A 27,374-nucleotide genomic window follows, 5' to 3' on the forward strand; every position below is an offset into this window, starting at 1 on the left:
AATCATAATTAGCTGTGGCTTCACTCACTTTCCATGTCCTCACTCCAGACCTTAGACAAACAACAATCCAATAATAAAATAATTTAATAAATTATTAAAAACATAATAAAAATATTTTAGGGCGCTTGGCAGATGTACACATAGTAGGACACTTGTAAACTGTGTTTAATCCAGAACAAAATGAGTAGCAGAGGTTGAGATGAACAAATTATAGTCATCGGTTAATGAGCAAGAGTGAAAGGCCACAACTCATCAACAAACACTTTCATATTTAATTTAAGAAACCATTTGCAAGTAGCTGGACGCAGCGGATGCTTGCACACAGTGGTTTGGGAATGGCCTCACACTATGTTCACCTGGGGAGTTCCAAACACTGTCCATGCCAGGGTCCTACTGCCCTGATTCTGATTTCATTGTAACTGAAGTTTGGAAGGTTTAAAAAAGTCCTAGGGGGTTATAATGCGCAGCCAGCAGTCAGATCCATGAGTTCCAGGGTCTTGGATGAATTAGCTGTGTGTGACACCCATGTACGCTACATGGCTTTTCCCACCACCACATATCTCATTCCCAGGTGTAAAAAACTGCTTTGCCCAGCTAAAATAAAATTCAAGACACACTCCTTATATGACAACGTTTCTGCAAAACAAAATGCATTCTCAGCGGATGGCACATCTCTCTTAATGTCATTTGCTTTCCTCCTAGATTTTTCAACAGTTTTGAAATTGTTTGATCATAAATAGCACACAAATACAAAGGGGATGGAAATAATTTACGTACATGTGGAGGTCCATTATACAATATTTAAAACTTTTTTCCTATAACACGACATAGATTATTCCATTAATCTTTGATATTGTTGCTATTGCAGTCAATTTTACCTGTTTAGATTAAAAAAAAAAAAAAGCCCAAAAACCTGACATTTCTCCGAATGCATTGTGAGCTAGAGGGGAGACACTGGAGAGAATACAGAACAGGGAACGATGAGAACAAAGTATAACGACACTCACTGGAAGACGTCACTATGCATAATAACCTAAATAATTAAAGGATTTTTAAAATTCTGCCTGCCATGTTGCTTGTGTGGGACATTGCTGCCTTACAGGACTGTTTTCCATTTCAAAGCTCAGAGTCGGTAAAACAAAGGTTAAAACCGTCACTATGTGATTTCCACTTGTGAATAAGATAGACGCATGTATTTCAGGCGTGAATCTGTAAATCCTTCCTCTCTAGGTCAAGTGCAATCGTTCAGTACTGGGCTCTGCTCCCTTACGGGCTGGGGGAGGGGAGGAGGAGCCCTGCCTGGCAACACCTGTGGGCAAGAATTTGCTTTTTATTTATTTATTTTTTTCTTCTTGCTTGACTCACTCAGTCATTGGTGGTGTCTACTGTCGCTCATTGCCAAGCCCGAAGTCCTGTCCAATCGGATACAACAGGCTGAGAACTGACCAATCAAATATGGAGACTGATCGCGGCGGGCAGGCCTTCGCTGCTCCGCTGTGGCCTTTGTCTGTCCCCGGCCATCTTGGATCTGTAGCCTCGTCCCGTAAGCTATCGGGAGGTCTGGAGACAGTGCTGCGGCCTCTGTCTCCCGTGACAGTCGCTTGGCCTCTGTCTCCCGTGACAGTCGCTTGGCCTCTGTCTCCCGTGACAGTCGCTGCGGGGAGGCCCGCGGAGGACGTGGGATGTCACAGCCCGCCATGGTGAGTGCGGGCGTCCCGCGGCAGTGAAGCTGACCACATCCTCCGCTGCGGTCCCCACCCCCCTCGGCCCGCCCCTCCTGCGTGTGTGTGTGTGTGTGTGTGTGTGTGTGTGTGTGTGTGTGTGTGTGTGTGTGTGTTGCAGATTGCTTGTGTGTGAGTGTGCTTGTGTGCGTGCGCTGTAGTCTGCAGATTGCTCGCGAGGGCCGTCTGTGTGTGTGCTGTAGTCTGCAGATTGCTTGTGTGTGAGTGTGTGTGTGCGCGCTGTAGTCTGCAGATTGCTTGTGTGTGAGTGCGCTGTAGTCTGCAGATTGCTCGCGAGGGCCGTGTGTGTGTGTGTGTGTGTGTGTGTGTGTGTGTGTGTGTGTGTGCGCGCGCGCTGTAGTCTGCAGATTGCTCATGAGGACCTGGAGGGCGATGTAGAGAACTCTTCTCTGCCTTGGGGGTTAGGTTACTTCAAGAGAGGAGCCGGGTCCTGGAGTCTGCAGTCCCTCATCCATCAGGGGGTCGCAGCCCAGCGTGGCGGCTAGTGAGCAAAGGAGAACCCCCGTTCAGGGACTTCCCACTCAGCTGAAACTTTGAGTCGAGAAGACACAAAATTTAATTTATTAAGCGAGGATAGATTGAAGTCCGTGCTTTTAGAGAGAGTAAGATGCCCTTAGGGCTTCACAGTGGTTGTCTGTGTCATCTTGTGAATTTCTCAGTTAAGGTTCCCTGTACATTGATGTCACTTATATCAAAGTAAGGTACTTAAGCAAATTTTAAGAGTTAAATAAAATTTAAAAACTGAGGTAAATGGTTTGTTACTCATTTCTCTAGTCTGTAGAAAACACAGCTCTCACCTCAACAGGATTAGGAGAGAGTTTATTCTGGGACAAATATGAGTCACCATCTTCAGAAGCGTGTATTTAGGTTGCCCTAAATGACATGTTCCAACGTGGATGTGGTTACATGAGCTTTTATAGTGCAGAACAAAAGAAAGTCATAAATCAAGGGATTTACCAAAGACACTAGTGGGCACACCAGGTTTGGTAGGTTACAGCCAAACAGTGGAAACTGCTACAGGTCTGAGATACTGTCTGATGACAGTCTTGGCTCTTGGCTTGGTGGAAACTAGTGGTCTGCTCTGTGGGTGCATTCCCAAGTTTTAAGCTGATAGTTGATGTTAGGCCACACAGAGAAGATGAATACTAAATGGCCGTTTAGGGAACTAACTATAACAAAGAATTCAGACTCTGCACTTGCAGTTTTTCAGCTCTCCAGAATCATAAGTTCTAACCAGGCAAGCAGTCTTATAAAGTCTTTAAAACACATTTGGAGTTTTTTTTCCAGGGGGAAGAAGAGACTTGAGTTTCCACTCTAAGAATTTTTTGGCTGGGGAGATGGCTTGATGGGTAAAGGCACATGCTATCAAGCCTGACAGTGTGAGTTCCATCCCTGGGCCTCACATGGTAGATGGGAAGAACTGGTTCCTACAAACTGGCCTCTCCACTTACGTGTTGAGGAATGATGATAGAAAAGAAGTAAAAGTCTTTGTTTTAACAATTAAGCCATCAGGCTTCTATAAGAGCAGAAAACTATAGTAAAAGTACTACAGTTTCTAACATTGTAGTCTCAAATCAGAACCAAGGTGTTTCTGTTGGAATGGCATGATGTGATGGCATATGTGACCAGAAAGAAGGTGGCAGTGAAGGGGCCAGATGTAGCACGAGTGAGTGAGGCCAGAAACACCTGGACGCATTATGTATTTGATTTTGAAGTAACTTCAAGTCATTGGGTATTGCTGTTGCCCATTATTTTATGACACTTATGTTCAGTGGCTTTATAAGGAATAGGGTGATTCTGTGGTTTCTGGGAATTGGACCCATGCCGTTGCTCCATCTAGACCTGCACCACCAGCCCCACTGCCTTTTCACTGATTTGGTTATTCTTTACAGATTTCATGTTACCTTTATATGGTTGAGTTTATGTACACTTTTCTCGCGCTATTGACGCAAACATTGTATACATATGTATTGTTTGTGTACTGACTCATTTTTCTGAAGTATCTCTTGACTGCAAAGAGACTGGACATTTGTGGGACTGTGGTGATACATTATGTACCCTAATAAACTTATCTGGGGATCAGAGGACAGAGCCAGCCACTAGATTAGACATAGACAGTGGTGGCACACACCTTTAATCCTATCTGTCACTCAGGAGGCAGAGATCTGTCTGGATCTCTGTGAGCCCAAGGCCACACTGGGAACAGAACCAGGCATGGTGGCACACGCCTTTAATCCCAGCACTTGAGATTTCATGTCTTTGCTTGGGATTGAAGTACGTGCTTTTAGAGAGCGTAAAATGCCCTTAGGGCTTCACAGTGGTTGTCTGTGTCAACTTGTGAATTTCTCAGTTAAGGTTCCCTGTAAATTGATGTCACTTACATCACACACCTTTAATCCCAGGAAGAAATATGGCAGGACACAGAAAGATACACAAGGCGTGAGGAAACAGGAACTCGCTTTCTTTAGGCTGGGGATTTTGTAGAGGTAAGAAGATGGCTAGCTTGTTCTTTTTCTCTGATGCTGTGGGATGTTCTGTATGTTAAATGTGTTGCTCTGATTGGTTAATAAATAAAACACTGATTGGCCAGTAGCCAGGCAGGAAGTATAGGCAGGACAAGGAGAGAGGAGAATTCTGGGACGTGGAAGGCTGAGGGAAGAGACGCTGTCAGCCGCCTCGATGAGAAGCAGATGTTAAGCTACTGGTAAGCCACGAGCCACATGGCAACTTATAGATTAATAGAAATGGGTTAATTTAAGATAGAAGAACAGTTAGCAAGCAGCCTACCACGGCCATACAGTTTGTAAGCAATATAAGTCTCTGTGTATTTACTTGGTTGGGTCTGAGCTGCTGTGAGACTGGCGGGTGAGAGAGATTTGTCCTGATTGTGGGCCAGGCAGGAAAACTGTAGCTACACTCTGATCTTTCAGCTTTCACCCCAATATCTGGCTCTGGGATTTTTATTAATAAGACATTTTAAGATTCGTGATACATTCGATTTGGCAGCCAAATTAATAGTATACTTGAGAAAATTTAAGACATGTACTTAACCTGCTGTCCTGCTGTATTGTCACTGAGCCTGTTTGAGTTTAATGTGCCTTTAAGAAAACAATCTTCCTATGCCTTGGATTTCCTATTCAGTCAGCTTTTACCACCTAAACTGAGAGCACAGTTTTAATATTAAATTATGAACTCTTCCATGCCCCTGACCCAGAGTAATATGTGTTTCTTGTGGCAGTCATTTGCTGAAGACACCCAAGAGGTTGAAAGTAACCTTATACAACAAATATTCACCCAAAATATTGGAAGTAACGTGTGGATATGGTTTGATAACATCTGTTTGTGATTACGTTTGCTATTCTGGTCAGCTGGGAACAGTAAAGCAATGTCTTCCTTGTAAAACTCTTAAACTTTTCTATAAAGAAACCCTCTTTCCTTTCCCATACCATGTTTTCTGTGCTGGTCAGTAAATACACAGTGAAACCCTTTGTTAGGGACAGAAGGACAACACAGGGAAAGAAATGAAGACTTAAAATTTGGGCTATCTTTTGGTCAAAAATACAAGAGGGAGTCTGTGTTTTCCTTCCATAATGCATTATTGATACACTGTAGATTGTTTCTATTATAATTCTTTGGAAAACTTTTGACTCGTGTTTTTGTGATTCCACATTAACTCACAAGGATGATATTTGTTTTGACTTTGCTTTCTGCTGTGATAAGGAATACACATCAAGCTGCAGCTTATTTAAGACACTGTCAAGTCACTCCTACACAGAGAAAAATAAACCCAGTTCTTGTTCCCAAGTCTGAGGGTTTGGTCTGAAAAGAAGTGTTGTCATTCCAGGAGTTGGTGTCCTTTGAGGACATAGCTGTGTACTTCACCTGGCAGGAGTGGCAGGACCTGGACATTGCTCAGAAGCTGCTCTACAGGGACGTGATGCTGGAGAACTACAGCAGCCTGGTGTCCTTGGGTGAGTGTAACTCCCTGGAATCCTCATAGCAGTGGTTTTCTGTGGATGGGTAACTGATGCATGATAATGGCACACATTTCTGGAGGACAGTGTGGCTTTACAATACAACTTACACAAAGTGTAATGGTCAGGTGATGGTAAGTCACCACTCAGGCATATACCACTTGCTGTAATGGGAAAAGTTAAAGCTCTCAGATATTTTGAAATACTCAATTTGTTTTTTGCCCACCATATATTTACTTTCATATTATAGAACGTAAGTTACTCAGTCCTTCCCACATCTACCTCAGTAAATATTATACACCCACTCCTCCGGACTCCCATGCCTTTTCCACACTGTAATAACCACTTGTTATTTCCCCATCATTTCTTTGACATTACCTTTAGCCTTCACGTGTAACTAGAACTCATAGCATTTTTCTTTTTCTGACATAGCTCACTTATGTATTACACTTTCCTAGGGAGATGCAGAAGATCGGTTCACTCCGGATACAGGGGAAGTCAGGGACCAAAGAAATGCCCTATAACTTCCAGCTTTGCAAAGAAATAAGTTTAGTGGAGTGAAAGAACATGGCTGGGGAAATGGGTTGTCCAGAAACTTCCTTTCACTCAAGTGTGCAGACCTGAGTTTGTTCTTCAAGCCCGCGTATATTGTTATTGTTGTTGTTGTTGTCGTCATAAAATACCCTGGCCAAACAGCTTAAGGAAGGGAGTAATTATTTGGACTTACAATTCCAGGGTATAGTCCATTATGGCAAGGAAGTCATGACGTCAGGAGCCTGAGGCAGCTGGTCACATTGTCTGCCTGATAAGGACACCCACTGGAGTGACGAATGCTCCTGCTCAGCTAATTTCTCTGCCCTGGGAACCATAGAGCTTACCCCTCTCCGCTGCACCATCTTCCCAGCCCCTGTGTCCTCTTCCTAATTTTATTTCTAGCTGCTGCTTTTTTAATGACTTCTTGCTCTTTTTTCAACTTATTCTTAAGTGTCATCCATCGGCTTCCCAGTTTTGTTGTGTTTGCTTTCTTATTCTCTTCTGTTTCCTTGCGTATTCATGTTGTTTGGGGTTGTGTATCGTGTAGTCCAATGCCACATAAGGGTAGTAGTCTAGTCTGTGAAGGGGGTGAGTGTAAACACTTTCTGACAAAAGTTTCTGATTTACCCACTGGCGCACAATTCCTCTCATCGAAGGGTGTCTCCTCAGGGAACCTGACGACATATTGGCAGAAACTGAACATGATTTCTCATTTACAGGCTGCTGCATGGTCAAGCCTGAGTTGATCCTCACGTTGGAACATGAATTTGGGCTATGGAGGGTAGCAGATACCTCAGTCTGGAACCTTCCAGGTTAGTCAGTGTGTACCGGTAAGAGAAAAGGTCATCAAATACCTGTCGTCGTGAGCTAGTTTAGCCAAATTTTACCCAGATCCAGTCTTGAATGTGGTTGGCCTCATGGATCAAACAGAGTCTGAAGAGGTTTCTCCACTTAAACCCATCTCCCTGTTTTGTTGCTCAAGTATATTTTGTAGAGATTTAGTCTCTTATTTGAGGTCAAGTTTACCTAGCAGATGTAATGACAGCATGCACCATTTTATGTTGTTGTTTTTCCTGATAGTTTTTTTTTTTTTCATGTCTTAGTACGTTCCTAGGGAGTTGAAAAGAAATATGTATTTGCCTTGTCTTAGTTAGAGTTTCTATTGCTATGATAAAACACCATGACCAAAAGCAACTTCTAAAAGAAAGTGTTTGAATTTATGATTTCAGAGGGTTAGAGTACATGATGGGGGAGCGAAGGCATGACAGCAGGAACAGCTAAGAACTCCTTTCTCAAATGCCAAGTAGGTGACAGAGAGGCACACTGGGAATGGCACCAGGCATTTGAAACCTCAAAGTCAGCCTCCAGTGACACACCTCTTCCAACAAGGCCAGACCTCCTCATCCTTCCCAAACATTTATACCAAGTGTGCAGTACCTCACTAGCCCACAGAAAGATCCCATTCATCCCATTTGGTAAATAAATGAGCTTTTTAATATTACTTAGAATACAAAAATAGCTTTGAGACAGTTGTATCACCTCCAAATCTCAGCCCTAGTAAGTTCTTACCTCTTTATGTTACGTGAAGTTGGGCAGAGGGAGTCTGTCAGTGAAACCTCAGTTGACTGTTACACTGGTAAACTCACAGTGGCTATGATTGCCTACACAAAATCTTCACAAGGTAAGTCAGTCAGTGTAGCTAGAGTTTTCCTGCCTGGCCCACAGTCAGGACAAATCTCTTTCACCTGCCAGTCCCACAGCCGCTCAGACCCGACCAAGTAAACACAGAGACTTATATTGGTTACAAACTGTATGGCTGTGGCAGGCTTCTTGCTAACTGTTCTTACAGCTTAAATTAATCCATTTCTATTAATCTATACCTTGCCACATGGCTCGTGGCTTACCGGCATCTTCACATGCTGTTTGTCATCTTGGCGGCTGGCAGTGTCTCTGACTCAGCCTTCCACTTCCCAGCTTTATGCTCCTCCTTGTCCCATCTATACTTCCTGCCTGGCCACTGGCCAATCAGTGTTTTATTTATTGACCAGTCAGCAACACACTTGACATACAGACCATCTCACAGCAAGTCAGCATTCTAACACAGGTTTGTGGGGTGAATCTGAGATGCCACTCCTTGCTAAGAAACTGTTGACAGTTGATGGATGTTGAGGAGGTAGTGTCAGTTTTCGTTAGGGGTGTGGCTCCTGATAGGTTGACCATGCTGTAGTAGATGGCCCCATGAACACCTGTGGGTATATAGGCAACACACATTACAGTCAGTGGGTTTTTAAGGGGGAGGGGAGGGATGGAGATGAAATTAGCAGTGAGCGGGTGTATGTAGAGGACTTAAGGGGAGGAACTGCAATGAATATGGACAATATATATATATATATGTTACAAAATACTCAAAAAATTAATACAAATTAATACAAATATTTTAAAAAATCTCATTTGAGGGCCTCATATCAGCTTTTTTAGAGAATGTAAAAGCCACATACTGTTACCATGGACTTAGATATCTGTGATATATTTTTCTTTCTTTCATTGCCGTGACTGAAGCTGTTTTGTTTTTGAGATGGTGATGCACATTTCAAACACAGAGGAAATAGCTAATGCTACTCTTAACATAATGCCCTTCACTCCTGCCCATGTCATTGTTTTAATGGATGAATATTCAAGTGTTGATATGTGCCATCTTTCCTTTGTCTATGCCTCTGTTGATCGACATCTACATTGATGATATATCTTGACTTTTAAGCAGCTGCTGCAGTAAACAGGTGTACAACTTTCTTGCATAAGACTGATTTCATTTTCTTTACCTCCATTTGGCCAGCAGTGAGATCATGATGTGATGTGCTAGCTCTACACGTGGCTTTTTGAGCAGCATCGTATTTCATATTAAGTTATGAGACTTTTGAGCATTTGTTATTTTACGTCGTACATAAGAACCTTTGTAACTGTGGTGCAGGGATGTTCTTCCTTGTGGGTTTGATACACATTTTCCTCAGGACTAGGGTAGTATACATTTGTTCGTTGATCTATGAGCTCTTTGTTTTACACGTTGAAGTTTCTCATTTAGGCCATTTACACAGATTTCGTCATCAGGTCACTTGCTTCTCTGCTGCTTAGGTGTTTTGGGTTTTTACATATTCTGAATCTCTTGTTTGATAAATAGTTTGCCAGTATTTTCTCATTCTTGAGGTTGAGTCTTCATCCTGTTGATTGCCTGCTTTTTTTTATAGTCAGTTTTCAATTTAATGAAATCCCATTTGTTGTTCTTTTGTTTGTGTTGACTGTGTTTTTGATGTATTTAAAAATACTCTGTTTGCATTGTCCCAAATGTCCTTGCATATTCTAGAAGCTTCACAGTTTCTGTATAAGTGAGTATTTCATCGCTGGGATGATTCACACATGATCACTGTGATCATTTTATGTGCCCTTATACCTTTCTATTTTTTATTGAGAATTTTTAAACCTATGTTCATTAGAAATATTGTTTGTATGGTTTGTTGCGTCCATGTCTAGTTTAAAAATCATTGTAACACTGGTGTATAAAATGATAGCCAAGAACTTGGATGTTGTGTGTGTGTTTCTAATGTATTTTTTGAGAATTTCATACTTGTATACAATGTATTTTAATCATATTAACATTCAGCTCCTCCCAGACCTTCCATATCCTCCTCTCAACTTAATGTCCTCTTTTCATAGCCCACCAAATCCAGTCAGTGTCATACTTATGTGAATGGGTGTAGGGCCATCTACTGGAAAATGGACACCCAGTCAGGGGCTGCTTCACTGAAGAACACTGGCTTTCCTCCCGCAGCAGGCTTCAACTGTCAAAACTCCTCAGCTAGGAGTGGGGATTTATGAGTTCCTCTCTCTTCATGATGGAGCTTTAGTTCCCTTTATTTTGTGCAGGTCCTGTGTAAGTAATCCCAGCAACTGTGAGTTCCTGAGTCCGCTTAGTGCTGCCAGTGGACGCCTGTGTGTGGTACCATGGCCTGGTCCATAGGCAGTCTTTCGATGGTCTCATCTCCAAAGACAGACTGTCCCTTCTCCAGAAGGCATTCATTGCCAGTCACCACTCACCTAGGGGTGGGACTTTATGACCCCCCCCCCCCACAGTGGGATGTTGTCTGTTTTGATTTTGGACCAATTGTGTGTATGCTGTCACAGTCTCTGTGAGTTCATATATTTGGTTTCTTAGAGGTAGTGCTTATGAATCAAAGCACTTTTTATTTCTTTTTTCCCAACTTTTAAGAAACATATGATTGTATTTATTTTATTTGAATGAGTATTTGGATGTATATATGTATATCAGGCATGTTTCCTCCCCCATCCACCCCAGGTTTTTAATGTGCCTAGGTTATTTGAAAATAGCCCGTCTTTGTGCATAGCTTTTTCTTCCTTTGTTCTCAGCCTGGTCCATTTTCTATGAAGTCTTTTTGCATTTTAGTTACTTCATTAGTTGAATTACTTCTCCTACAAGTTTTCTTGGTGTTTGTTTCTTTGTTTTCTGTTATTGTTGTTTTTATGATCTCATTATATTCAGTTGTCATAAATATGTGTGTTTTTTTCAATTTCATTGTGTTATCTTTTATTTTTCTGTTCTGTTTACTCATGTTTAAGAATAGTCATTATTTTAGGCTATCATGCAGCTTAATGTGATTTGAGGGTAATATTCCACTCAGTAAAGAATGTGAGTTTCAGAACCACACATCTTAAGCAGAGTTCCTGACGTGGACCTGCTGTCTCTCATCATTGGTCCTGACTTGGCACATCTGGATAAACTACCTCATTTCCCATTTACAGGGTACTGTGTGACCAGACCAGGGTTGAACATCAGGTTGCAGCATGGATTTGAGCCATGGAGTGCCTCCCAAGCCTCACTCTGGAGCCTCCCAGGTCAGTTGGAAGATGCTGTCCTAGGGAGGGCGGCAGGAGGAGAGCTCAGCAGATACTGGTTGTGTTGATTGATCTCTTTGTATCCACTTTCACCAAACCTAGCCTAAGGAGCTCATGGATCTCACAGACACTTTATGCAATGTCCAAAAAAGTTACTCATGGCTGCCCAAAGGATTGATTCAAAGAACTGACATCAACACTCCAAGTTATTCAGCAAAATAGAAACTCACTGAACATTTCCAAATTTCTCTCACAAAGCCACTATTAAATTGATACCAAAGGACCCAACAAAAAAGAAAAATCGAGCCGGGCGGTGGTGGCGCATGCCTTCAATCCCAGCACTCGGGAGGCAGAGGCAGGCGGATCTCTGTGAGTTCGAGGCCAGCCTGATTTACACAGTGAATTCCAGGACAGGCTCCAAAGCTACACAGAGAAACCCTGTCTTGAAAAACCAAAAAAAAAAAAAAAAAAAAAAAAAAAAAAGAAAGAAAATCATAAACTAATATGTCCCTTGTGAAGATAGATGCAAAAATTCTCAATAAAATACTTTTCAAACCAAACTCAAGAACACATGAAAATGATTATCCAGCACAGTCAAGTCTGTTTGACCCCAGAGATACAGGGCTGGGTCAACATTTGTAAATCAATTAATGTAATCCACATAAACAGACTAAAGGATACATGATCATCTCCTCAGATGTAAAAAGGGCCTTTGACAAAATGCAAAATATCCCTTCATGATGAAAGTCCTGGAGAGACTAGGGATAATAAAGAAAATTTACAGCAAGCCTATAGTCAGCATTAGTCTAAATGGTGAGAAACTCAAAACGTTTCCCCTAAATCAGGAACAAGAAAGGCTGTCCTGTCTCTCTATAACTGTTCAGTGTAGAAGTCTTAGCTATAACAATATGACAACTGAAATAAATCAAGGGGATACAAATAGAAAAGAAGCCAGAGTTTCTTTATTTTCATAGATAGGGTTTTATCCATCACCACCCCCCCCCCCTTTTTTTCTATGTTAAGGTGTGTTTTCTTAGATTTTTTTCTAGTACATATATAGGTCTTTTAAGACATTTTTGTTGGTTAGCTACTTTACCTAACTGCTTATTTGTTTCTCTTTCTTTTTTTTAAATCATAGTGGTTTTTGTTTATTGGTTGTTTAGGTTTTGTTGAGACACTGTTTTACTATTTTCTCTTTGATTACTTTGTAGACAGTTCTCTCTGTGTTATGGGAGAACCAATAACAATAGAAAACATTTTCTTTAAAGGACTTACATTCAGTGAGAAAAAACCAAAGGACAGGTATATGTACTGTGGTCAGATAAGAACTACAAAGAACATTTAACCTGGTAGAAAGGAACAAAACATGGTTTTGTTCGTTTGTTTTCTTTCTAATCTTAGAGAAGATACTAAAGTGACCTAAATTTTAAGGAATTATTCGTTGCTTTTATTTGAGCTTTGAGATGACAGTTTTTTTTTCTTTTATTGAAAATAGATTTTTTTTTCTCACATAATATATCCTGATTACAGTTTCCCCTCCCTCTACTCCTCCCAGTTTCTGGCCACCTCCCTTCCCATCCATATCTACTCCCTTTTTGTCTCTCATTAGAAAACAGACTTCTAAGGGATAATTAAAATAATATAAGATAAAACAAAAACTAACACATTGGAGTTGGATAAGACAAAGAAGCAGAAGGAAAAGTCCCCAAGAAAAGGCATAAGAATCAGAGAATCATTTGTTCATACACTCAATCCCATAAAAACATTGAAGTGGAATCCATAATATATATACAGACCTGGTTCTGGTCCATGCAGGTCCTATGCATACCACCTTAGTCTCTGAGTACATATGAGCTTTGATCATGTTGGTTTAGAGGGCCTGGTTCTTTTGGTGTCCTCTCTCCCCTCTGGCTTTTAACACTCTTTCCACCTACCTCTCCTTGGGTTTCCCTGAATTTTGAGGAGAGGGATTTGATGGAGATATCCCATTTAGAGCTGTTCAAGGTCTCTCATTCTCTGCATGTGGAGTAATCCCATTTAGAGCTGTTCAAGATTCCTCATTCTCTGCATAATGTGTAATTCTTGCAGTGGGTCTCTTTATTTGCTCCCATCTGCTGCAGGAAGAAGCTTCTCTGGAGATGGTTGAGTATAGCAGAATGTCAGTCGTCAGTAGGAATCATTTTATTGCCTTTTCTTTCTTTTTTTCTTTTTTTCTGTTTTTAAAAAGAAGAGTAATATTTGGTCTTCCTGTAGGTCTCAGGACTATCTAGTCCTTGGTTCTTGGTCACCCAAGCAGTGTCTGGTATGGGTTCCATCTTGTGGAGTCAGACTTAAGTCAGATCCTGTGTTGGTTGGTTACTTCCAAGAGCTTTGTGCCACCATTGCCCTAGCATATTTTCCAGGCAAAGATACTATTTTAAATCAAAGAATTTGTGACTGGCTTGGAGTTTACTTTTCTCTTTTGGTAGTATAGTGTATGGAATATCTTTCTGTACCAAATATGCTAAAACATAGGGGTAAAGGTGTTCTATTAGTTATGTAGGTGTTGTCTTCAGCAATGGGGTCTTGCTCTCAGTTTAGGGAGAGCATCCTATAGTTGTTTGGGGATTTCCATGGGACCCCTTTGGCCAGTGTCGGGCCTGCTGACAGTCAGGGTCATTGGGTAGAGGCGTGCGGATTGAAGGGACAATGGAGAAGACAGAAAAGAGTCAGGGTTAGGGTCAGGGTTAGAGTTGGGGTTGGGGTTGGGGTTAGGGTTAGGTCATTGCCAGACAGCCCTGAGTTTATTTCACAGCCAGCTTATATACAGTTTTGAAGGACAGAGGTAGAACAATGCACAGCACAGGCATTCAACCACTGTCTATCCTGCCTTGCGTCAAGGAGCAGGCAGCTTCATTTTCTATCTCAGTGTACCTCTGGCTGGCATCAGCAGGCTGCATCTAGTTAGATTGTGTGTTCCTTCTTGTGGGCTAATCAGGACTTTCTCACAGCCCTTCAAGAAGGCTCTGTGGGCTAATCAGGACTTTCTCACAGCCTTGGAGCAAACAAGCTTGAACTCTATTGACTCAGAATAGACTTCAGATTCAAACTGGGAAACTGAGTCAGTTGTGGGCTCCCACAGGCCAGCAACCCAATTAGATATGGCCCAATCCTGGTACTTGAAGCTTCATTTTGTCACACCATTTCTCTGATTATTTGGCAATTTCAGTTAGATCACCTCCATATATGCATATATTTTAGAAGCTTCTACTGTATGGCCATTAATTTTACATGATTCTTCCTGTATTCCATCCCTTGTCCCCTTCACACCTCCACAATACCACTTGATATTTCATTCCAGCCCCTTCCATCCATTCATAACTATCAATTCTGTTTCTCTTTCCTAATGAAATCTGTGTTCCCTCGTCCCTTTCTCAGTTCCTAACATCTGGTTCCACAGATTGCAGCTTGATGGTCATTGACATAACAGCTAATATCCACATAGAAGCAAACATAAACCATATATCTTTCTGGGTCTGGGTTACCTCACTCAGGATAATTTTTTTTCTAGTTCCATCCATTTGTCTGCAAATTTCATGGTTTCTTTTTTTAACAGCTGATTAATACTCCATTGTGTAAATGTACATTTTCTTCATTCATTCTTCTGTTGGGGGACATCCTGATTGTTTGCAATTTTAGTTATTCTGAATAGAACAGCAATGAACATGGTTGAACAGGTGTCTGTGTGGTAGGATGAAGGATCTTTTGAGTATATGTCCAAGAGTGGTATAGCTGATTCTTATGGTAGACCAATTCCCGTCTTCCTGTCAGCCACCACACTGATTTCCATTGTGGCTGTACAAGTTTGCACTCCCACCAGCAATGGAGGAGAATTCCCCTTGCTCTACATCCTTGCCAGCATGAGCTGTCACTTATATTATTGATCTTAGCCATTCTGACAGGTATGAGATGAAATCTCAAAGTCATTTTGATTTGCATTTCCCTAAGGACTAAGGATAATGAACGGTTATTTGTTTCCCAGCTGTTTTAGTCTCCTCTATCAAGAGTTCTTTGTTTAGATCTGTACCCCCATTTTTAATTCAGTTATTTGTTTTCTTGATACCTTGTTTTTTGAGTTCTTTATATATTTTGACTGTTAGCTCTCTATAAGATATGTAGTTGCTGAAAATCTTTTCACATTCTGTAGGCTGCCACTTTGTCCAAATGACAGTGAAGCTTTTCAGTTTCACGAGGTCCCATTAATTGTTGATCTTAGTGCCTGGGCTAAAGATGTTATGTTCAGAAAGTCTTTTCCCATGCCGACAAGTTCAAGGCTATTTACCACTTTCTCTTCTATCAGGTTGCATGTATCTGGTTTTATGTTGAAGTCTTTGATCCACAGTGTGATAATATGGATGTGTTTGGATTCTTCTACATGCATTCATCCAGTTTGACCAGCACCATTCACTGAAGATGCTTTCTGAACACAAAGAAATAAAAAAGAGAGGAAAGGACATGACTGCTCCTAGGTATGGTGGAAAAGAGTTTATTTGAGATAAAAAGGAGAGTGTAGCCAGAGGCAGGGACATCTGGGAGAGGCCAGAGTGAACATGACCAGGCTGAGCTGGGCCAGATGGAGTGAAGAGGAGGGGAAAGAAAGGAGAGAGAGAAGGGGGAACAGGGTGCAGCAGCCAGGAGGCCAAAGATACAAAGGGGTGGGCAACCAAAATGTCTGGTTTATATAGAGAAGAGCCTCTGGGGCAAGGGCAGCCCAACCTGTGGGCTGGAGAGTTCAGGGTAGATGGTGGAATATGCCAGCCATACCCAGGAACGAGTAGGACTGAGAGATGCAAGGAGAACCTGGAGGTCATGGTTTGACATATTTGACATGTTAAATATGTTGAAAATTGAGACCTCTGCAGTCTATTTCTGGCTTGAAACTTAACATTTTCTTCCAGTATGTATTTCTGGCCTGTGTATCAAAAATCAGGTATCCATAGGTATATGGATTTCTCTCTAGGTCTTCAAATGATACCTCAGCAGTCTGTTTCTGGTTTGAAATTTAACATTTTCTCTCTTCCAGTGTGTATTTCTGGCCTTTTTATCAAAAATCAAGTGTCAATAGGTATGTAGATTTCTTTCTAGGTTTTCAATTTGATTCCATTGATCAACATTTCTGTTTATATACCAATAAAATGCAGTTTTTATAACTATATCTCTATAGTGCAACTTGAAATTGGTAATGGTGATACCTCTTGCAGTTCTTTTATTATTCAGGATTGTTTTAGCAATTGTGGGTTTTTTGTGTTTCCATATGAAGCTGAAAATTGTCCTTTTAAGATCTGTGAAGAATTTTGGACTTTTGAGGGGGGTTGCATTGAATCTGTAGATTTCTTTTAGTAGGATGGCCATTTTTACTATACTAATCCTACCTATCCGTGAGCATGGGAAATCTTCCCATCTTCTGATTATCTTCTTCACTTTCTTTGTTCAATGTCTTGAGGTTTTTGTTATATAGGTTTTCATTTATTTGATTCGAGTTATTGCAAGATGGTTTATATTATTTGAGCCTGTGGTGAAAGGTGTTGTTTCCCTGATTTCTTTCTCAGTTTGTTTGTCATTTATATATAGGGGGCTACTGAGTTTTGTGAGTTAATTTTGTATTCAACTACTTTGCAGAAAGAGTTCGTCTGCTATTGGACTCTCCTGGGGCAATATTTAAGGTCACTTGTGTGTACTATCATATCATCTGCAAGTAAAGATACTTAGACTTTTCCATTCACATTTCTTTTTCCCTGATCTCCTTCAGTTGTCTTATTGCTCTAGCTTAGACTTTAAGTACTATATTGAATAGGTATGTAGAGTGTGGACAACCTTATCTTGTTCCTGATGTTAGTAGAATTGCTTTGAGTTTCTTTTCATTTAAGTTAATATTGGATAAAAGTTGCTGTAAACTGCCTTTATTATATTAAGGTATGTCCTTTGTATCCCTGATCTCTCCAGCTCTTAATCATGAATGGATTTTGGATTTGTCAAAGGCCTTTTCTGCCTCTAATGAGATAATCATATGCTTTTTTTCTTTCAGTTTATTTATATGGTGGATTCCATTTATTGATTGTTGAACCATCCCTGCATCTCTGGGATGAAGCCTCCTTGATCAGTGTGGATAAACTTTTTGATGTGTTTTTAGATTCAGTTGCAGATATTTTATTGGGAATTTCCCATCTATGTTCATAAGGGAAATTGCTTTGTAATTATCTTTCTTTTAGGGGACTTTATGTGGTTTGGGTTGCAGGGTATCTGTGGCTTTGTTTTTTCTTATTAAAGTGCAGGAGAGGGACAATGTTCCTTTTGTTTGCATTTTGTGGAACAATTTGAGGACTATTGACATTAAGTCTTTGAAATGCTGGTAGAATTCTGTGCTAAAACTCTCTTTTTGGTTGGCAAACTTAACGGTTTTGATTTCACTGGGGGTTATAGGTCTGTTTAAATTGCTTATCTGATCTTCATTTAACTTTGGGAAATGGTATATATCAAGAAAATTATGGATTTCTTTTTGATTTTTAAAAAATGTGGTAGCGTAATATTTTTTAAGGTATGTCCTTGTGATTCTCTGGATTTCCTCGGTGTCTGTTGTTATGTCTCTATGATTTTTATCAAAGAAGTAACTGTTTCATTGATTCTTTGTATTGTTTTCTTTCTTTTTGTTTCCATTTTATTGATTTCAGCCTTTAGTTTTATTATTTCTTGCCATCTACTACTTTGGGTGACTTTTTTTCCTCTCTCTCTGTTCTAGAGCTTTCAGGTGTGCTGATAAATTACTAGTATGAGATCTTTTCATTTTTTTTTTTTTTATGTAGGCATTTAGTGCTATGAACTTGCCTTTTAGAATCACCTTCATTGTGTTCCATAAGTTTTGGTAAACTGTGTTTTCATTTTCATTCAATTCTAGAAAATCTTTGATTTCTATCTTGACCCATTTTTTATTAGTAATGAGTTGTTCAGTTTTCATGAGTTTGAAAACTTTCTGTTGTTTCTGTAGCTGTTGTTGATATTCAGCTAGAATCCATGGTGGTCAGATAGGATGCAGGAGGCTATTTCAATTTTCTGTTATCTGTTGGGACTTGCTTTGTGTCCAAGTATTTGGTCAATTTTGTCGAAAGTTCCATGAGGTCTAAGAATAAGGTGTATTGTTTTGTGTTTGAGTGAAATGTTCTGTAAATATCTGTTAGGTACATTTGGTTTATCATGTCAGTTAGCTCCAGCATTGCTCCATTTAGTTTTTGTATGGATGATCTGCCTCCAATATCAATGTGTCTTTCAGTATGTGATTCAAGCTATAGTAGTGTTTCTTTTATGAACTTTGGTGCCCTTGTATTTGGTATGTAGTTGTTAAGAATTCCAACATTGTCTTTCTAGTGGATTTTTCCTTTGATGCATATGTAATATCCTTTCCTATTTCTTTTTAGTTTTGGTGTGAAGTTTATGTGAAGTTTATTTTGTCAGACATTAAAATGGCTACACCAAATTGCTTCTTAGATCCATTTTCCTGGAATATCTTTTTCTAATGCTTTTACCCTGAGGTGATGTCTGTCCTTGATGTTAAGGTACGTTTCTTAGATGCAGCAGACAGATTGAGTCTGTTTTCAAATATAATATGTTAGTTTTCATATTTTTGTTAGAGAATTGAGGCCTCTGATGTTATCAATGAGTAGTGATTGTAGATTTCTGTTACATTGTTATAGTTGTTGGTGGTGGTGGTAGTGATGGTGGTGGTGGTGGTGTGTGTGTGTGTCCATGTCCCTTCTTTTGACTCCGCTGGTCTGAGACTATTCCCTGTGTTTTCTTGTGTATAGTTTATTTCTTCAGGTTGGAATTTTCCTACTAGAACCTTCTATATTACTGGGTTTGTAGATACTGCTTAAATTTGGTTTTATCATGGAATGTCTAATTTTCTCCATGTATGGTAATTGAAAAGTTTGCTGGGTATAGTAGTCTGTGTTGGCATCTGTGTTCTGTTAGAGTTTTCACACATCTGTCTAAGCCCTTATGGCTTTTAGAATATCCTTGGAGAAGTCAGGTGTATTTCTAATAATTCTTCCTTTATATGTTACTCCATTTTTTTCCTTGCAGCTTTTAATATTTTTTCTTTGTTCTGTACATTTATTGTTTTGATTATTAGAAGTAAAGATCTGTATTTAGCCTGCTTGCTTTCCTGGTCCATGACCTGTGGGTTCCCAGGGAGTGCCTGCTGGAGTTGGGGGAGGAAGATTAGGAGGAGAAGTATGATTCTCTGGAGATGGGAATAGGGTGCAAGGTGGCAGCAGCTGGTAGTCTGCTGCAGAGCTGGGGATGAGTCTGGGGATTTGGATTTGGGATTTGAGGGAGAGGTTGAGATCTACCTACCAGTTATTCTACCTACTTCTCTTGCTGGAGAGATAACAATTTTCAAAAATTGGTAGATGATAAATTATTTAATATAAATTAAACATTTGATGGTGATCATGATTAGAATATAAATTTGAAAGTCAGCAGCCCGAACATAGCTTGTTTTTAAATTTCTCTGTATTCTCAAGAACTTTCTATATGTATTGAATGGAATATGATCTACTCCATTTTCTCCTTCAGGTCTCCTTATGGTCCCACAACAGTCCTTGCCCCACCGACTTCATATCATATTTTCTTTTTTCCTTTTCTTTTTTTGTTTTTATAATCCACTAAGTCCATTTAGTGCTGCATATAACAAGCATGGGTGTGGGGCTGTCCACTGGAGCATGGGAAAGCTACCAGAACCATATCCTCCAAACAGAATGATGCCTTGTCCTCCACAGCTATCCACTGTCAGCAGCTTCTCAGTAAAGAGTGGGGCCTGCAGATCATCTGTCTCATGTAATCCTGGATTTCCCCTGGCTTTCTGGACCTTGTGCTTGTCCCATACAAGTAAACACAGCTGCTGTGAGTTCATGAGGGGGATGGCCATGCCGTGTTCAGAAGACAGCATCCGAGCACTCTTCCCCATCCTTTGGCTCTTACGTTCTTTCTGCTTCTGTTATAAGATTTTCTTTGAGCCTTGGTGGTGCTGGGGTTGATAAGGATGTCCTGTTTGGGCCTGAGCACTCAGACTCTTGTTCTCAGTCCCGCGACCCGTTAGCCTCCTCTCTGCTGGCTGCTATCCACTGAGAAAGAAGAGCCAACTCTGGCCAAAGTTGAGAACAGCCCAGCACTGTGGGTATAAACAGAAATATTTAGAAGGCAGTTTGACGGTGTGGCCATTCAGCCCAATAACACCAGCAGCTTCTTTCCAAGGTAGCAGTTTGCCCTACCCTGCCATGGGCTTTTTGACCAGGATTATAGTACTGGGGATTAAACAGTTTTAATGTAGTTACTAGTGCATTTTCCTGTGGGACTTCTAAGAGAATGAGACAGGAACATCTGAGTTTTCAGGGTACGATGGCAGATTAGAAGTTTTCTTTGTGGTGTTATGGGAATGGGGAGAATATCAACAACAAAGGAGAGATTGTATTCAAGGTGCAGAGAGGGAAATGTGCTGGGGATCAAGAAAAATGTGTCAGGACAGATATAAAGGAGAAAAGCAGATAGGCAAAGCAGAAAGGAAACAGGAAACAGTTCATACCCCGAGCTCCCAAAGCCAGAACTGTAAAGTAAGGCCAACTGTAGGTAAGTATGAAGAGCTCTGTGTCCAACAGACTAGCATTTTTGAACACAGTACACACCTCTTTTCTGTAATGTATCAAATACACCGCTCTGTGTATCTCACACTGACTCTGCCTCGTAGCTTAGGCTTGGAGAAGAAGTCGATTACCTTTATCTTGGAGTGCCTTCTAGTCTTGGGACCTGAAAATGAGGAGCAGTCACAAAGCAGGGAGACTGGGGCCACACTGACACCATGACAGATGGCTGCGTGAGGCAGTTGTGGAAACTGCTGGTTCAGATGCCAAACCACTGAGTAACTTAAGCCACAGGGACCCTTTGACGGGCAAGATTTGGGAGTCACAAAGTGTGTGAGAAGTGAGCCCCTGTCCTTTGTTGTAGTTCACCTCAAAGAGTAGGAAAGTGAGACCGTCCTTAGCAGATTGTATGGCCTCCAGACCCTCCTCCAGCTGTGTCTGCCTGACTAGCGTAATCAGACCAAGAACCCTGAACTTAGGTCTCGCAGATCTAGTTTTCAGTCCTCTTTCTATAATGTGATTTACTATTGGTTGGTTCTGAAAACATCAAGACCACCCACGTCCCAGTCTTTTCTGGTCTTCCATAGTCCAAAATCTTTGGCTTAGACTTCCCTTTTTGCACAAAAAATGGGGCCTTTGGGAATGATTCTACTCGATCCGTAAAGTAGAGCTTGTTGATGTCAGAAGTGGCTCCTTTTGTGTAAACAGTGAGGTTTCTTAACTGAATGCAGCCTGGTTGCTCACAAAACAGTGACCATCCCAGCTCTCTGCCAGAACATAGCACCAAGAGTGAGCTGAGAATTAAAAAAAAAGTTAAACTTAACTTGATCCTAAGTAGCCTAGTAATAGAGAACACAGATAAAATGTTTCTCTGATAATTTGTTTACTTTCTTTTTTTTAACATATTTTTACTATATTGCTAGTGATTTCTCTCTAGAAAAAAAATACCTATTTTAAAATAGTTGACAAGAAGTTGATGTAAGCAAAAAAGTATTATTTTAAGAAGCCCATGTAAATCCAGCAAATGAAAAAGATGTACAAAACTTAAGATAGACTAAATGAAGAATTTGAAGAAAGCTGCTTTCTTGTTTTTTTCAGGTAGAAAATTTGCATAAGTAAATAATTAGTTGTGTCTCAGGACAAAGTAGATTAATTAATTGAATTACATATGCATAGAAATCCTTCCCTTAACCTTTATTCTTGCTTATTCAACTATGCTTACACCCTTAAAGAGCTGATACAGATAACCATTAGTTCACATACAAGAGAGGTTCAGTGTAGAATAGCACTACAAGCCCAGATAATATATTAGAGAAATGGAAAGGACAAATGTCAGGTCAAAATTGATGTACGGAAATCTACAGCTGAGAAGTAGATGGATACTTTACCTTACTTGTTTGAACCAAGCACAGCAAAGCCTCAAAGAAAACTGACTAAGCCCTGGAATTCCTATTCTATTCTTCTTCTTTTTTAAATTTAAAAAGTTTTTTTTCATTATACATACCAATCCCAGTTCTCTCTCCTGCCTCCCCCCCCCCCACACCTCTCCATCCCATCCCCTATCCACTCCTCAGAGATGGTAAGGCCTCCCTTGGGGAGTCAACAAAGTCTGGCATACTAAGTTGAGGCAGGACCAAGCCCCTCCCCTGTGTCAAGGCTGAGCAAGGTATCCTACCCTAGGGAATAATGTGTGCCAAAAAGCCATTTTATGCACTCAGATAAGTCCTGGTCCTACTGCCAGGGGCTCCCCAAGCAGATCTAGCCACATAACTGTCACCCACATTCAGAGGGCCTAGTTTGGTTCCATGCAGGCTCCCCAGCTGATAGGCCAGAGTCCATGTGCTCCCATCAGCTTGGGTCAGCTGTTTCCATGATTTTCCCCATCATGGTCTTTACCTCACTTGCTCCTGCAATCCCTCCTCCCTCTCTTCAACTGGAGACTAGGATCTCAGCCCAGTGCTTGCTTGTGGATCACTGTATCTGCTTCCATCAGTTACTGAATGTAGGCTATATGATGACAATTAGGGTAGTCACTAATCTGATTATAGGGGAAGGTAAGTTCAGGTACCCTCTCCAATATTGCTAAGAGTCTTAGCTGGTCTCATCCTTGTGGATTCCTGGGGATTTCCCTGGCACTAGGTTGTAATGCCTAGTCTTGCAGTCGTTGCCTTAACTCATTGCCTAGTCTTGTTGCATTAACTCATATATATATATATATATATATATATATATATATATATATATATCTCATAAGTGAGTATTTTAAAACTTATGCCTTAAAGATACAAAGACACTATTTGAATTGCCTAAAAATTCTTTGTATGATTCATAGACTTTGTTTGTTTGTTTGTTTAATGTCATTTTAGATATGCGTAATTTAAGTGGCCTGGGAAATCAAGAGACACACTTGTGGCAAGTTGAAGTCACCAACGGCATTACGTCATATGAACAGATGGTTGAAGTAGGTACAATTTTTTGTGTATGCTAAACCACACTTAAAGTATAAATATTCAATAGTGCTCTACTTACTCAGGAACTTAATCCATAGCATACTATACTAACTCTCCACAATGAGCCTGATAAGATGGAGGCTGGAAAAGGACCTGATAATTTTAATATAACTGAGACTCATGGAGCATCTTAGTCTCTGCTGTTAGAACCAAACTTTGCAGTATATACAAACTATTTGGAGCCATTGAAACTCTTCTATTAAAAGATAATTTTATTGATATATAAGAAATCTCATATGTGGGAGACCTGTAATTAAAGTTTGGTGAATATTGCAATCCTTTGGATAATGTCACATTTCCTGCCCAAGACATGGCTTAGGTAAGAAAGAAAAGTTTTGAGTAATGTGTATTGGATAATACTTGGAGCCGGGCGGTGGTGGCGCATGCCTTTAATCCCAGCACTCAGGAGGCAGAGCCAGGTGGATCTCTGTGAGTTCGAGGCCAGCCTGGTCTCCAAAGCGAGTTCCAGGAAAGGCGCAAAGCTACACAGAGAAACCCTGTCTCAAAAAACCAAAAAAAAAAAAGAAAAAAAAAAAAAAGGATAATACTTGGTAGCAAGACTAAACTCAGTAAAGAATATGAAATACACAAAGAGCAGCACTCCAAATGTAATGATTGTGAGAATTTTTTTCATTAAGAAATCAGACCTTAGAAATATTGGGAAACAGATATTGGTGAATAGTCTCATGGGTTTATAAGAATGTAACAGATTTTTCTGTCTCAAGGCAGAACTACAGATTCAAGAGAAAATGCATCAAGGGGCAAAACCGTATGAATATAATGAATGTATGGAAACATTTGATCAGAATTCACAGCACACCGTGAATCAGACATCTCAGTCACATGAGAACCCCTTTGGATGGGAGGAATGTAGAAAATCCTTCTATTATCAGTCCACCCTCACTCAATATCAAAGATTTCATATAGGTGAGAAACTCTATGAGTCTCCGCAATGCTGGGAAATTTTCCCCTGGAAGCCCCAAGTCAGTGTACTGGAGACATTTCATGCAGGTGAGAGACGTTATGAGTGTGAAGAATGCAGGAAGTCTTTCCACCGGAAGGCAAACCTTATTCGACATCAGAGAAGAACACATAGCAGAGAGAAGCCCTATGAGTGTATAGAATGTGGGAAAACTTTCTACTGTAAGTCAGACGTAACTCGACATCATAGAAGAACTCATAGTAGAGAGAAACCCTATGAATGTGTAGAATGTAGTAAAACTTTCTACTGTAAGTCATACCTTATTCGACATCAGAGTAGAACTCATAGTAGAGAGAAGCCCTATGAGTGTACAGAATGTACTAAAACTTTCTACTGTAAGTCAGATCTTACTCGACATCAAACAACTCATAGTGGGGAAAAGCCTTTTGAATGTAATGAATGCTCTAAAACATTCTACTATAAGTCAGACCTCGCTAATCATCAGAAAACTCATACAGATGATAATCCCTATGAATGTAAAGAATGTAGGAAAACTTTCTGCTCCAAGTCAAGCCTCAATCAACATCATAGGATTCATACTGGTGAGAAGCCCTATGAATGCAATGAATGTAAGAAAAGTTTCAACTCTAAGTCAAACCTCACTGAGCATCAGAGAAGAACTCATACTAGAGAGAAGCCCTATGAATGTAATGAATGTTGGAAATCTTTCTACTGTAGGTCAGAACTCGTTAATCATCAGAGGACTCATACAGTGGAGAGATACTATGAATGTAAAGAGTGTAGGAAAAATTTCTACTGTAAGTCAAACCTCAATCAACATCAAAGAACTCACACAGGAGAGAAACCGTATGAATGTAAAGACTGTAACAAAGCTTTTTATTGTAAGTCAAACCTCAATCAACATCAAAGAACTCATACAGGTGAAAAACCTTTTGCATGTAAAGACTGTAGTAAAGCTTTCTATTGCAAGTCAAGCCTTGTTAAACATCAAAAAATTCATTCAGGTGAGAAGCCATATGAATGTGAAGAATGTAGGAAAACTTTCTTCCAAAAATCAGATCTCACTCGACATCAGAGAACACATACAGGTGAAAAACCCTATGAATGTAAAGATTGTAGCAAAACTTTCTATTGTAAGTCAAACCTCAATCAACATCGGAGAACCCATACACGTGGAAAACCTTATGAATGTAAAGAGTGTAGGGAAACATTCTGTTCTAAGTCAGAGCTCACAGAACATCAAAGAAGTCATACAGATGAGAAACCCTATGTGATGTTTAATATCGATTGTCAACTTGACAAGATCTGGAATCATCTGGGAGACAGGCCTCTAGGCATGCCTGTGAAAGATTATCTAGATTAAGTTAGCCTCTGGGGATGTCTGATTATCTTGATTTGGTTAATTGAAGCAGGAAGACCCACCGTAAATATGGTGGCATCATTCCCTGGCCTGATGTTATGTACTTTATGGAAAGGGGTAGCACCATTCTGTAGACTAGGGTTCTGGACTACATGAAAAGGAGAAAGGTAGATTAAGCATGACCATTTGTTGTTTTCTGCTTCCTGTCTCGATACTACCCCACTAGCTGCCTTAAGCTCCTGCCACAGTTACTCCTCTGCCATAAGGGCTTGTACCTTCAAACTGTGAGCCACAGCAAAAAGTAACTAATCTAGGAAATTGGTTCCGAGAAGTGAGGTTGCTCTGATAAATTCGGCTATATGGTTCATGGGCCATTGGAAATGGTTTTCATGAGGAATGTAGATTTTGGGACTTTGGGCTAATATAACCTTTGAATGCTATGCTACAGAGCTAAATAGGCCATTCTGGTGGAAGTTTATAAGATCAGGAGGCAGAGGGAAGTACAGGCTGTGGAGGCCTGGCTCATAAGGCTTCAGAGGGGAATAAGAACTGTCAGGAAGTGGGCTGGAGACCATTTGTGTGATTCTTTGCCAAGAATCTGGCTTCATTCTCCCTGTGTTCTGAGAACTCGAGTAATGGTGAATTTAAAGAAAATGTGCCGATCTATCAGGCGAAGAAAATTTCCCAGTAGGAGTGTATTTTGACTGACACAGCTTCTGGTAACAGCACTTGTAAAGTTCACAGTGAAAAAACTTGCTTTGAGCAGATGGTAAGTGCAAAAGCGATCAAAACTTGCAGCTCTCATGGATTAAGAAAGCAACAGCAAAGCAACATCTGTAGGCAAGGCATGTATGAAAAAAAAAAAGAGGCTTTCTTAAAAGAACTTGCTTTGCCCCAGGGCAATAGGGAATGTGTGTGAGTGCCCTGCTCCACCTACCAAAGGTTTCAGCTCGTGACAATGCAGACTTATTTGAAAGTAAAAAGCCAGGACTGAGAATGCAGCTGCAGGGGTTCCCTACTCTTTGAAGACAACCCCCCTCCCCCAAGTGTTTCTGTAGGGTCAACACACTCTAGGTGACATAGCTGTGATCCAAGAGGGCACCTTACATGTCTAATGAGCAACAGCTCTTGGAAGTTTTGTGTATGAATACTAGTTTCCTAAGCATGAAAGGTGGAATATTGAAGGGGTCAGGTAGACTTGCTCCAGAGTTTCAGATGGCAGTTGTGGCTAGGCATTCTAGATCAGGACTGCAGTTTCTACACGGAGGCTCTGATTGGCCACTGCATGAACCTGTGAAGGTGAACTCTAAGTTGCCATGGAGACTCTAGTATATAAGTGATACCAGGACCATGAGGGCATCCACCAAAGAAAGCTACAGGCAAGGAGTGGGGCCAGCCTTAAAGAAAGCCACAGACAGCAGAGATGGAAGGTCTCAAGCACTTTGGATTCCAGATGACTATATTACAAGTCTCAGATGCTGGACATGGAGCAGCAAGATTTACTGTTTTCTCTGCTGGGTTTCAGCCCTCATTTTTCTTTTCAGGAATAGGAATGTTTACACTTTGCTTTTATGTATTGGTACCATGTAACTTCCTTTTGGGTATTAAGGGACCTCACAAATAAAAGATTGTTTCAGATGAAACTTGGACTTTGGATGTAGCTTGAGTTTTCCTGCCTGGCCCACAGTCAGGACAAATCTCTCTCACCTGCCAGTCCCACAGCCTCTCAGACCCAACC

At 40.6% G+C, this 27,374-nt stretch overlaps 1 protein-coding gene across 1 annotated transcript; it reads left to right on the forward strand.

Annotated features, from left to right (window-relative positions):
- Positions 1 to 1,609: 1,609 nt before the first annotated feature.
- On the forward strand, positions 1,610 to 26,501 carry LOC131900660 (zinc finger protein 883-like). Its single transcript, XM_059251972.1, has 6 exons — positions 1,610 to 1,700; positions 5,587 to 5,713; positions 6,970 to 7,062; positions 11,063 to 11,155; positions 23,190 to 23,284; positions 24,059 to 26,501. Exons 1-6 carry the CDS (start codon positions 1,683 to 1,685, stop codon positions 25,637 to 25,639), a joined length of 2,007 nt encoding a protein of 668 aa, XP_059107955.1. The 5' UTR covers positions 1,610 to 1,682; the 3' UTR covers positions 25,640 to 26,501.
- Positions 26,502 to 27,374: the final 873 nt, after the last annotated feature.

This window comes from Peromyscus eremicus, unplaced genomic scaffold (genome assembly GCF_949786415.1).
Source record: "Peromyscus eremicus unplaced genomic scaffold, PerEre_H2_v1 PerEre#2#chr22_unloc_1, whole genome shotgun sequence".
Classification (NCBI taxonomy): Eukaryota; Metazoa; Chordata; class Mammalia; order Rodentia; family Cricetidae; genus Peromyscus; species Peromyscus eremicus.

What these genes read in the sequence shown, in the direction of transcription:
- LOC131900660 (XM_059251972.1), top strand. An exon ending in CAGCAGCCTGGTGTCCTTGG is followed by an intron (nt 5,714 to 6,969) that starts GTGAGTGTAACT and finishes TCTCATTTACAG; the next exon opens with GCTGCTGCATGGTCAAGCCT. An exon ending in CTCAGTCTGGAACCTTCCAG is followed by an intron (nt 7,063 to 11,062) that starts GTTAGTCAGTGT and finishes TCCCATTTACAG; the next exon opens with GGTACTGTGTGACCAGACCA.